At 33.1% G+C, this 13,050-nt stretch overlaps 1 protein-coding gene across 8 annotated transcripts in view; it reads left to right on the plus strand.

The window, feature by feature from the left end:
- Window positions 1-12,164, plus strand: part of DENND4A (DENN domain containing 4A) — a 126,793-nt gene extending 114,629 nt beyond the window's left edge. For 5 of the 8 annotated variants that reach the window (XM_074294773.1, XM_074294774.1, XM_074294772.1 and 2 more), the window contains 9 exons: window positions 2,112-2,287; window positions 2,575-2,712; window positions 6,630-6,840; window positions 6,932-7,186; window positions 8,985-9,102; window positions 9,218-9,244; window positions 9,701-9,863; window positions 10,066-10,130; window positions 11,998-12,164. In XM_074294773.1, coding sequence (XP_074150874.1) covers window positions 2,112-2,287; window positions 2,575-2,712; window positions 6,630-6,840; window positions 6,932-7,186; window positions 8,985-9,102; window positions 9,218-9,244; window positions 9,701-9,863; window positions 10,066-10,130; window positions 11,998-12,134 — 1,290 coding nt within the window. In that variant the 3' untranslated portion in view covers window positions 12,135-12,164. The remainder of the gene's footprint in view (window positions 1-2,111; window positions 2,288-2,574; window positions 2,713-6,629; window positions 6,841-6,931; window positions 7,187-8,984; window positions 9,103-9,217; window positions 9,245-9,700; window positions 9,864-10,065; window positions 10,131-11,997) is intronic. The other 3 variants (XM_074294777.1, XM_074294776.1, XM_074294779.1) reach the window with 1 other exon arrangement.
- Window positions 12,165-13,050: the final 886 nt, after the last annotated feature.

Here is a 13,050-nt window from a genome sequence, read left to right on the forward strand (position 1 = left end):
GAATGTATTGCTGCTGAGACTATAAATTCATGCAGTCTTCCTGAAATGCAATTGGTTTTCCAGATTGTCAGGATTCTTGCAGATGTTATGGGCCAGAACTTGAGACAAGGTAATGTGCTTAGTTCATACCTTTAAAAGGAGTTCACACCTTTAAAGGAGCTTGCTCATTGGTTCTGTAAGGAGTTCCCACAAGCCCATGGAGTACCCACAAGCCCATTCTCTGGGAGGATATAAGGAGCCAACATTGAGTCTGGAAGGAGTCTGGGTTGAGTCAAGGGGAGAACTTCAGGGAAGATGGAGGAGATTCAAAGAGCCAGGATTCAGTGGATTTGCAAGTCCAGCAGATTCACACGTCTAAAGGAAAAGCCTGCTCATGGACTTCCGGGAGATTCACATCTAGGACTGAATTCTAGGAAACCTACAATCCCACAGTCTTGGAGGCAGAGTCTGATTCATTCCCACATCTACCTTTGTGCTGGCTGGAGGCTTTGGATTCAGAAGGAGCTAGAGGCTGAAGCTGGCTGGAGACATTCTAACAGGAAAAGATTCAAGACTTTGAAGGACACAATATAGAATCTGGACTTTAACTCCTGGCTGCTTTTTGGGGATTATTGAACTGAAACTAAAACTAAGGCTGCCTCCCCAGAAGCTCCCCAAGAGATCTCCTCCCAGAGAACAATCGCAATCTGGAGACAACAGAACATAACATTTTGGCGCCCAACATGGGGCAAAGACTTTTGCTTATCTTGACTCTGGCTCTTTCTGAGCTCTTCAGGGAGCTAGCCTGGACTTTACACCAGATTGTCTGTTTTTAATCATATCCTTTGACCACATTCTCCCACTATTTGGAATATACCACAAGAGTATTAAAATTTATGCAAAAAATATCAACAACTGTATTATTTATACTCATAAGACACATGGTATAGTAAATAGCAAGTCAGTCTTACAGTCAGAGAGGTCGTGGATTTAAAACCACTTGTGTACTGAGTAGCCAGATGTCCTGGGCAAGGTATCATGCAGTTCCTTGGTCAGATTTGTCAGTGTCAGAAGGGTATTATTTATTGGAGGAAATTTGCTCATCATGAATTCTCTATACTTAGGAATCCACAGATCCAAAATCCCTCCCAAATTATGTAATAGTAAAAAACTGGAAGCAATTTAGATGTTCCCCTCCTAATAGGAAAATATCTTTCTGAACAATATTTGTATCCTAAATAATTGTCCTACTATTATGAATACACTTAGGAACATTATTTTAGTCTATGTAAAATATTAATAACTATCATTTGTAATAAAAAAGAACTTGAACAATATAGAGGTCCAACAGAAGAATATCTAAACAATTTGTGGTGTATATCAAATAGTGGAATATTAAAATATAATTTAAGAATGGTAAATAAATAAGGAAACAAAAAATGTGATAAGAAAAATTTAAGAAAACAAGAACGGTTCATCTTTTTTATTAAGATCATAATGAATATAAAATGGTATCTAAATTGGAGTAACTGCTGATCTCCAGACAATATGCAATATTGCTTTATAATAAAAAATATCAGTATAAATGTTATTAACATAGAATTGTTTTCTATCTTGCCTTCAATTTCAAATTAATAAGGTTTTACTGTACAATTGTCAAATCAAAAAAGTAGAATCATTTATGAAATTTATGGATAATGAACTAATTTTCTTTTTTCTTTGCAATATTATTATGAATAATAATAATAACCTACCTTATGTGATGCCATAATATTTATAAAGCACTTTTCATACATTTCCATTTGATCCTCAGAATAAGCTTTTGAAGTAATACAATTAGAGTTCTCATATTTCTGATGAAATAGCCAATAGCCAGAGAGACCCAGTAGTTTTCTCAAAGTCATGAAATGCATACATGGCAGAACTGGGATTTTAATCCAGGCCTTCTGACTTCAGGGGAGATATTTTTCCTGCCTCCCTTAGATGAAGCCTGAATGTTAATCTTCAGATAGATTTATTTCTTGAGTTAGATTTTATTTTAATTCAATTTGTACAGATAGCAATTCTCAAGGAATAGTTTAAGGCTTGACCACAAAAATGCATAAATTCAAGAGTGTTGTTTTCTCTTGCAGGTTCTCATATCAAGCTGTTCAAGATGTCGAACTTGTGACTGCCTTGTACATGATGAAGAAATCATGGCTGGTTGGACAGCAGATGATTCAAATCTCAATACCACATGCCCTTTTTGTGGAAATCTTTTCTTACCCTTTCTAAATATTGAAATAAGAGATTTGCGACGACCTGGCAGGTAATAACCTTTCTTTTTTCTTTATATTCACTATCTTTGTGATTCTGGACAAATCATTTAAATTCTATTTGTCTTAGTTTCCTCAACTGTAAAATGTGGATAATAAAAGCACACAGTTATGCCATTAAGGTCCAATGCAATAATATTTTTAAAGCACTAAGTAACTGTGCCTGGTGCTATATAAATGCTACCTGTAATGCTAATGATTATTCTTGTTATTTAAAGAAGCATGTATTTGTATACTTTTTCTTTTTAAAAAAAAATTAAACATGTCATTCACATTGTAGGTATTTTTTAAAGTCTAGCCCTTCTACTGAGAATATGCATTTTCCATCATCATATTCAAATCAAACAAGGAAGTCCTACATTTCTTCATCAACCTCAGGCGTTGCTATTTCTGCTCAGGAGAATTTTAATGCAAATAGGTAATTATGATTATATAGTGTTACATATTTCCAGCACATTATATGTTCAATTTCAACCTTATTTGGTGATCTTTTACAATGCAGTCTTAGGTTATTAAACTATTAAAAGAGTTGACAGTTTCAAAGAAGTTCTGAAATTCGTTAATAGAGCCTCATGAAAAATTTCCACCTCCTTCAGTTGTTTAAAAAAGGTATTAAAATTGATCAGGGGACTAATGTTAGGTCATAAACACATGAATTTTTCAATAGAAAGGCAATATATATTGAAATGTCACCAAAATGGGGGATTGTAAAGTTTATAATAAAGTGTTCCCCACATTTCTAAAGGCAAAATTCATAGGAAATTTGAAGCTTCAGATTATTTTTTCTTATCTTTATCTTTCCAAGAAATTATCAAAAATATGCTTGCTTTATTTTTATTTATCTTTAATGGAAAAAATTGACCTCCAAGAAGACAAAAATAAACATGCAGAATAAGATAAGATGGAACTGCCAAAGAAGATTTCTCACCAGGGTCATTAGCTCAATCCACCAGGTACTTTGTGATGACAGCCTCACTCTGGAATCTGGGCACCAAGAACCATCCACAAGAAGCACTAGTGACAGAGGAACTTCCTTTTAGAAATGAGGTTTCTATGGTCACTTGGACAGAGTTCAGACGGTGCCTTTGACATCCAAGTATTGGCTCTCTAGACTCAGCACAGGTCAGGCTCTCTTTTAGGACCGTGCCCAAAAGTTTCTCTTCATACTACAGGTTATCAGGGAAGAGCCAGTGCTCCTTTAAAATGGAGGAAAAGGGCTTCCAGATAAAAACAAATGAAAACAATGTGAAGAGGTGGAAGGGAATCTCTAATTGTCAAATGCCACAGGGGAGAAGCACCACTCAGTCAGAATCAAGTAAAAGCAAGAAAGTTTTTTGTTTTTTGGTTTTTCCCTATAGAAGGGGATATTCTGAACTTTTGATACAGAAGCAGCTCCTTGTTCTGCAAAGAATGAGGATGTGAATCCCTAGGGACTGGCCAGGAAAGGGAGATCATCCAGTAAGTTTGGGGGTGGAGGGGAGGGAAAGAAAAGATTTCAGGGCAGAGGACAAGAATGGTATGGGGTTTGGGCAGAGTCACTTCCTCTCTGGGCCTCAAAGTTCAGAAAAGAACTTGAAATTATACATGATTATATGAAAACATGGTCCAAATCTCTAAGAGTAAGAAAAAATACAAATTAAGACAGTTCTGGAGTTTCACTTCATTCTGCAAATTGTCAAAAATTTTAAAAAAAATAAAAAAGAAAGAAAAAGAAAACTAGTCTATGTTAGAGAGGTTATGGGAAAATAGACACACTAAAACATAGTTGACAAACTTTTGAATTGACCCATTAATTCTTTCAATTTAAAATTATGCAGAAGTGATTATACTATCCATACCCTTTGACCCAATGACCCAAATACTACTTATAGATTCCCCAGGACCTCAAAGCTAAAATATCACCAGTGGCAGTCTTTGTTTCCAATTCTTTAATACTGCTGAGGGGTTTTCATCAATTGGGGAAAAGAAAGAAAAGCAAACATGCTCTATGAGTGATCTAAAGAAACGGTGGAAAGATTTACATAAATAGGTGCAAAGTGAAAAAAGAAAATGGACTCAACAATTGAGAAAGCAGTGGCAGTGCAGAAGATCAGTTAATGAAATCTCCCTTTTCAGAACAGAAGGGATAGGGACAGGCACTGTAAAATGTGCTTGTACTTTGTCAGATGTCACTCTTATCAGGTTTTCTTGTTTAATTGATTTTTTTTTTAATTTTTTTTTTTGTGTGTGTGTGTGTGTGTGAGTGACAAGGGAGAAGTCATTCTTAAGGGAGTTGGGTGGGGTTTTCCCCAGCAATGAATGAAGTCATTTCAGGACATCAGTTTTTTAAAAAATCAATCAATCAATCAATAAAATAAAATAAAATAAAATAATAAATCTTGGTAAATCAAGAAAATGTGAAAAAAATATATCATTTACCTTGGAATGGGAAAGATGAAAAGATTAAGTTAACAGTTTTTTAGTTTGATTCAGAACCAGTTGAGTGATGAAACCCAAACTGTAGTCAATAATGGAGTATTGTCCATTTTAAAGAATCTATAGTGCAATCTCTGCTTTTTCCTTGGGCTATTTAATTTTTTCACCAGTGACTTAGGACAGACATTAATGTTATGCTTGTCTGATTTATAGATAATACAAAGCTTAGACAAATAGTTGAGATGAGGAACTTTTTAAAAATACATATATTGGATCTAATGTGTATTTCAACATATTTAACATGTATTGGACTACCTGCCAGCTAGGGAAAGGGGGTGGGGGGAAGGAGGAGAAAATTTGGAACAAAAAGTTTTGCAAGGGTCAATGTTGGGAAAATTACCTATGCATATGCTTTGTAAATAAAAAGCTTTTTAAAAAAATACACATATATTTACAAGTGATTTAATTTAACTGATATTTAATAATTTTTCCAAAATTTTCCCAAAATTTGAAAAGGAAAATATGAAAAACGTATGACTTACACTTTAGCTAGTTCAAGATAAAGCAAAGAAAGGACTATGTAGACCTTTATTCTATTTCAAAATCTTTGCATCCTAATTTAAAAAAAAACAACTATTGAAATTAATAAAAAAGTTAATCAGTTTAACCAAAATAGATGCAAGTATGATGCTTCATTAGTAGAACAATTCATATAAGTAGCCATTATAAAAATAAAACATCCTAAACTACATGATTACTTCAATAAACACAAAGTTTTTTGACCAGGTACAATATTCATTAATGCTAAAAACTCTATAAAGTACCAATGTAGGAGATAAAATAGAAATTAGACAAAAATATTATCTAAAATTAAAAGCACTATTGGCAATGGAGAAAATATTGTCAGTGTTCCCAATAAATAATGAGGACAAACCAAAGATATCCTTTTCCCCCATTATTGATTGCCATACTCAATATATATAATGCTGTATTGTTTTACCAGTTTTAATTTTAATAACCTTATGACTAATGAACAGCTTTAGCTTACATAATAAAATTACAATGAAAATATTATTCTATTTAAGTGATAAAGTATATCCTAACAATTGTGTGAAAAATATGATCCCACTTAAATGTTTTATACTTAATTATTTTGTTTGTTTTGCTAGAAATGCTTATAATACAAGAGAAAGAATTTAAAGGTGAAAACATTGACAAAAAAAGAGACAAAACTATCTCTATTTGCTGGTGAAAGCTGGCTTTCATGGAGAACCCAAGATAATAACAATTAAAAAAAAAAACTAATTGAGACAATAACTTCAGTAAAATACCTAAATACAAAATAAATGAACAAAAATCAACATCTGATATTATATAGTCAAAACAAACTTCAAAGAGAAATAACAGAGGTTCTATTTAAAACAATTACAAAATGCATAAAATATCTCAGAATCAATTTAACAAGATTTCACTCAAGACTTGTAAAAATATATTTATAAAACACTCTTAAAAATTTAAGCATAACTTAAATAATCAGTGGGATATTCTTTGCTCATGGTTGGAATTAACTAATGTACTAAAAGTAAGTTTACCTAAATTAGTAATATACCACTAAAACTATATAGTGCTAGACAAAATAACAACAAAGAGAGGCCTTGAGATTATGACACATGAGGACTGCTTGAGGTATCTAGGAAAGCTTGTCCTGGAGAAGAGAAGTCTTAGAGAAATGGGGAAGGGATTAGAATGAGAACATGGCTTGAAGAAAAACTAGGAATAAATAGCCTAATGGTTTCTTATGATGCAGAGATTGGAACACTATAGAAATGTACATTGTATTATATTCCTCTGCATAAATGAACATGTTCAGTGTATATACTATGTATTAAGTATTACCAATTCTTCTTTCTTTCCCTCAAGCAAATCTAAAGAGCAAGAAAATTCATGTGCCCGAAGTATTCAAATCCCTGAAGGAAGGAGACAAAATATGAGTACATCAAAATGTCCAATATTTCCCGTGGCCAGGAGCATTAGTACTTATGGCCCCTTAGACAAGGAGGAAACAAGAGGCCAGAAGATTGGCCACATTGTGTCTACGGGTAGTCTGCCAGCAACTTTGCAAGGAACAACGGTATATATGTTGATATTTTTAATTTGAACAGTATGATTCCACTTAAATGTTTCATACTTGTTTAATTGTTTTGTTTGTTGTTTTGCAACAGGATTCACTGGGATTAGAGTGGGACCTTCCCAGTCCAGACCCTATTACTGTCCCATATCTCAGTCCATTAGTGGTATGGAAAGAACTTGAAAGTTTGTTGGAAAATGAAGGTGATAATGCAATAACGGTGGCAGATTTTGTGGACCATCACCCAATTGTATTTTGGAATCTAGTGTGGTATTTTAGACGGCTGGACTTACCTAGTAATTTGCCTGGATTGATTTTGACTTCTGAACATTGTAATAAGTATTCTAAGGTATGAGAGAAAAGTTTGTACCAAATGTGGTACTATAAATATTGTACTTTTTACTTCAAAAATGATTTGTCTATTCTCAATTATGACAAATGAGATTTTGTTATATTTAATTTATTCCAGGACCTTAATACTTACAATGACAATTTATGGAACTTTTTTTTTTAATGCATTCTTAGTTATATTTCTTTCTTCCCCCGGGGTTGCTATCATTTTTATCAATAACTTGGGTAAAGCCAAGGCATACTTATCCAATTTGCAGATGACTCTAAGGTAAGAGCAATAACTAATGGATGATAGAATCAGGATCTAAAAAGATTTGAACACTGCACTAAATAGAAAGAAATGAAATTCAGTAAGAATGTGAAGTCTTACACTTACCAAGCAACAACCACAAAAAATAACTTCCAGGCACTGGATGGGGAAGACATAGTTTTTTTTTTCTTTTTTCAGAAAAGTTTGTCCCCAAAACAAAAAAAAAAAAAAAAAAAAAAAAAAAAAAAACTTAAGAGGTTAGAATAGATGGCCAGCTCACCATGATGTGGTCTTGTAACGTGGCCACCACATCTGATCTTGGGCTCTACTTAAAGGTGTAACTGCCATATGTAAAGAGACAAGAGTCTGTCTGCTCTGCCCTTATCAAGACCTCCTCTAGACCATTTTGTTCATTTCAGGACACCATAGTTTAAGAAGAACATTGTTAAGCTAGAAAGTGTCCAGAAAAGGGCATCAGGATGGTGAAGGAACTAGAAATGTTTTTAGCCTGGAGAAAAGTATACACAGAAGAGAGATATGATCATCATATTCAGATATGTAAAAGGCTGTGGAACAGGTACTAGAGCTGTTCTGTTTTGGCTCAGAGGACAGAATGAGGAACAATGGATGAAAAGTTTCAAGATGGGAATCTAGGTTTTGGTGTTGGAGGGGAAAAAAACTTTTCCCACAATTAGAGCTGTCCAGAGGTAGAAGACCAAGTTGCTGCCACAGTCCATGAGGGAGGTCATTGAAAGTCTTTAAGTAGAAGCTGGATGACTCCTTTGAGGGGAGAGATAATGATGATTATTTTGAGATTATTTAAGAGCACAGTGAGCCAGTGATGGAGCAGGGACCAGGAGCCATGTACACTCATCTTGTCACTACTACTAACTACTTGACTTTAAACATTTTTAAAATTGTAACTTTGCAACATTTTTATCACTGGTATTATACTTAATGTGGAAGATTTTAATGTTGACATATTTACTTTGTGATTAATATAATATAATTAAGGTTTCTTTATTGTTGTTGTTGTTCAGCCATGTCTGATTCTTCGTCACCCCATATAGAGTTTCCTTGACAAAGATACTGGAGTGATTTGCCATTTCCTTTTCTAGTGGATTAGGCAAACAGGCTCAGTGACTTGCTCAGGATCACAGCCAGTGAGTGAGGCCAAATTTGAATTCATTCCAGTTTGGACACTCTATCTACTGAACCCTCCAACTGCCTTCTTACCATATCATCAGGAGGTTTTCTTGGCAAAGATACTGGAGAGAGCGGAAAAAAAGGAATCAACACAGGCCACCAAAGCCACCTTTTGGCTTTTCCTAATTTTTTGTGCTTTTTCTCCTCCTTTTTTCCACTCTTTCTTTCTCTCCTTTCCCAGCTCCAAGAGCCCAGAGGGGAAGCATGTACTTTTTTTATGTATACATATGTTCATAGGTATGAACATACATATGTCATGTTCATTCTGATCAATTACCAGTATATATCTAAAATAATTTTATAAAAAGTATTATATGTTTATATTAATTTTATTATTTAGATTCCCCGTCACTATATGTCAGAAGACAGTAAATATGTTTTAATTCAGATGTTATGGGACAACATGAAATTACACCAGGATCCAGGACAACCCTTATACATCCTCTGGAATGCACAGAGTAAGTGTCTTTCTAAGAAGAAATCTTTATTGACATACAATAATTAAATATTTTCTTCAAGTAGCACAGATAGTCATATAACTGATATTTTCTAATTCCACTTTTTGTCTTTCAGGTCAAAATCGTACTCTTTTGTTTGAGAGTGAGTGTTATACTTGGTGTTGCTAAGGTGTAGATTTCTTTGAGGGGGGTGGCCATTGTGTGAATATGCATGTGCATGACAAAGAATGATTTTAGCTTTTAGCAAATTGCTCCAGATTCTTTTTCTGCCTGTTTGTTAGTTTTCAGTCTTAGACTGCATACTCAAACGTTTTTAAGGAGTACTCTCAGGAGCAAAATATTATTGTTACTTGTATGAAGTTGTTTTATTTTAGGCCTATGTGTTACCTTTAAATGTACTTGTCTTTTCCTTTTATACAACCTCCATATTTATATCTCCATTACTTTTTTTGTCCTAGAATTGTTCTTAATTTATTTTAATTGGTGTTATTTATAATATTCCAAAATGTCCAAATAGCCAGTAATTACTGCTTAATTATTTTTTCTTCTTTCTAAATCATGAATACTCTTTTCACTTGTAATTTTTGTTCTTTTACAGCCCAAAAGTACCCAATGGTCCATTTATTACAAAAAGGTGATAATTCCTTTAATCAAGAACTGTTGAAAAGCATGGTTAAAAGTATTAAGATGAATGATGTTTATGGACCAATGAGTCAGATTTTGGAGATACTGAACAAATGGCCTCATCTTAAAAGACAGAGGTAAGAACCATTCCTTTAAGAAAAACAGTATTTAAAATTAAACATGAGATTCATCCAAGCAAATTAATAATTTTTCACTTAGTAAATTATTATCAGAACTGGTTTCATGCCTTTTATCCTGAACATAACTTCTAATGATCACATTTTCCCCTAATATTTGGAATCTAACACTTTCCTCTTCCCCCTCCCCTTTTTTTTTCAGGAGTTTATACAGGGAAATACTATTTCTCTCACTTGTGGCATTAGGAAGAGACAACATTGATATAGGTATAATTAATTATAATATTTTGTATTTACTTAGCATTGTTTTTCTATATAAGTTATTGACAAGAAAAAGAATAATTATCCTAAGAGTATTTCATCATGCCAGCTTAAAAACAAACAATAAACATAGACTTTTATATCAAAACATATTTCTCCAAAGCCTTATCCCTTTAATATTATTTCATGTAACATTAATAAGAATTCTTTGGTGAGAATTCTGGTAAATTAAATTAAACATGTTAAGTATATTTTTCATTAGTTCCCAAACTTTTCTTAGTTGGTTTACCTTTTTTCATTTTTAAGTTTGCCTCTCCCAAACCTCAGGAAAAATAGCCATTGTTAGCTAGAGAGAAAAAGGTTTTTAACCATGGCATTAAATCCCTATGGATGGCCAGAAAACACTCCAAGGCTTAGGAGTATGACACATGTGATAACTGCATGTTCTATTTACTGATACAGATCCAATTGAAACTGAAATCTTCCCCTTCCCTGAGCCTTATTTTCTTTCTCTGGGATTGGGGTTAAGCTAGATGATCTCTGAGGTTCCTTTTACCCTGAATTTCTATAAGAAAATGATCGATATATTTAACTAATTGTACCATCTTATCTAGGTGTTCTGAGATCCATTAATAAATAATATAATATGGCATAGAATATGCTTCTATAATGTGATTGCCATCTCAGTTAAAGGATCATATCAGAAGACTAGATAACAGTTCACTGTTTACCTGACAGATAATTTTTAGTGAGACGACAATAATTCCATTAATGTTCTGTGAATAATGGCATGTGACAGGCTCCGAGCATCTGTACATTGTTATACTAGGCCAGAGTGGGGCATGGAGGGAGGGAAGGAAAACTGAGAATGTTCTCCCATGGCATCTTGGCCCTAGAAGTATAGAGAGGAGGCACTCAGTTGAGATGATATGGTACCCTCTAATCCATCTGGGCAGCAAGATGTACAGGCATGGCAGCAGGCATCTTCAAGAATAAAATTAGAAAAACTTCAATGAGATAAAGTTTAAAAGAAATACTGGGAGAATATTTTGGTTTAGGAGGAAAAAACTGTCAAAATGGAAAAAGAAAAGAGGAAACTATCTTTCATGCCTGTGTGCCATCCAAAGGCTAGTATTTATAATCATAAATCTAATATAAATCAGCACTTAGTGCCTTTCTCAGAGAAAAATAAATTAATATTAACACAAGGATACATAAAATGAAGAAGAGGACATAATAGTTAAAATGACCCTTTATCATTACTCAGAAGTCATTCAAATATATAGAGGCCTCCAACTTCAAAAAGGATTACAAAATCCAAGGGTCTAGAAAGCAAATAGAATTTTTATAATTTAATGAATGAAAATCAAACTCTCCTAGTTCTTTCCCACCATTGAAAAAAAAAAATTAAAATAAAAGCTCTCACAAATATGCATATTCAACAAACAAAATTCCTACATTAGCTGTTTCCAAAAAAGCATGTGTCAATCTGCATCCTCTTATGGTTAGCATATTTTATCATTAGTCGTCTACAATTATGGCTTTCATTGTATTGATCAAAGTTCTTAAGTCTTCCAAAGTAAGCAACAGAATTTTAAATTAAACCTAAATTAAAGTTAGTTAAAGCTATAGATTGTCTGGTTAGTTTTCAAAATGCTTTATTTGGAAAGAACTTTTTCAATTCTAAGGGTTGTAAAACATTGGAATATGTTACAAACATATTTTGTGATAAAGTTTAGAAGATGAATAAAATTACCTCTAGATAGCTTTTCCAAGATTTTGATTGTGTGTTTCTGAAGTAATATAATACATTGTTATTTATTCTACATGACCCCTTAAATGCAGATTTCTTTATCTGTGTGAATATTTACAGATGCATTTGACAGAGAATATAAGATGGCATATGATCGTCTTACACCTAATCAAGTCAAGAGTACCCACAACTGCGATAGACCACCAAGCACAGGAGTGATGGAATGTCGAAAAATTTTTGGAGAACCCTATCTTTAAAATAAATTTATGTGTATATATTTACATAAATATGTGTGTATTGCATATATACACACACTATATGTTTTGTACAGTCTATGTAAAAATTATCACTTCAATCTCTAAGAAAATTTCTATCTTTGTTTGGGTTTGGTTTTTTGTTTGTTTGTTTGTTTTTGGAAAATGCATTTGCAGCAGAATTAGAAAGCCCTGATAAACTGCAAATCTTTTAGTAAAAGAATAGTAACAAGTGGGCTACACACTGCTTTGCTTCCTGGTCCTTTTATTGTTCCCCTCTATAAAGAATTTAATGGTGGGGAAAAACCATAATTAAAAGTATTTGTCTTAAAAGAAGACAGACTTTTGGAAAACAGTGATAAAAATCATGTATGAATACTAATAAGTAACATAAAAATTAAAGGATCTGTTGTTTACATAGATTATTCAGATGTTATAAAGAACACAAAGTTGTATAATACATGTTTTAAATTGTTTATAGTAAGTTGATATTTTTTTAATTTTTTAAAATTACTATAGAAAGCTTAAAATGAACTTAAAACTTTAAATGAGCAATTTAGTGCTCTTCCTTCTAAGTCTGCTGCTATTTGGAACAAACAGTCCAACCTATTTTCAATTTGAAAAGAGGAGGTGTAAAGAAGGGAGGACACACAAATGGTCAAAAAATGCCAACAGTGGCCCTAACTGTCCTGGGTTCAGTTTGCATTTGCTCATCAGGAAGCCATAAGTTTGAAAGTGTATACATATATATATACATATATGTATATAAATAAATTGTAGAGTGATATACCCCATATACTGCCAAGATTGGCACACTGACAATCTTGAGAGTAGTAGAAGTCCCAAATATAATTCTCCAGTATTTTCTAAACTCAGGCTCAGTATACAGTGAAGAATCCAGCACTTTTTTGTTGTTATT

This window comes from Sminthopsis crassicaudata, chromosome 2, assembly GCF_048593235.1.
Source record: "Sminthopsis crassicaudata isolate SCR6 chromosome 2, ASM4859323v1, whole genome shotgun sequence".
In the NCBI taxonomy this organism is placed as follows: domain Eukaryota; kingdom Metazoa; phylum Chordata; class Mammalia; order Dasyuromorphia; family Dasyuridae; genus Sminthopsis; species Sminthopsis crassicaudata.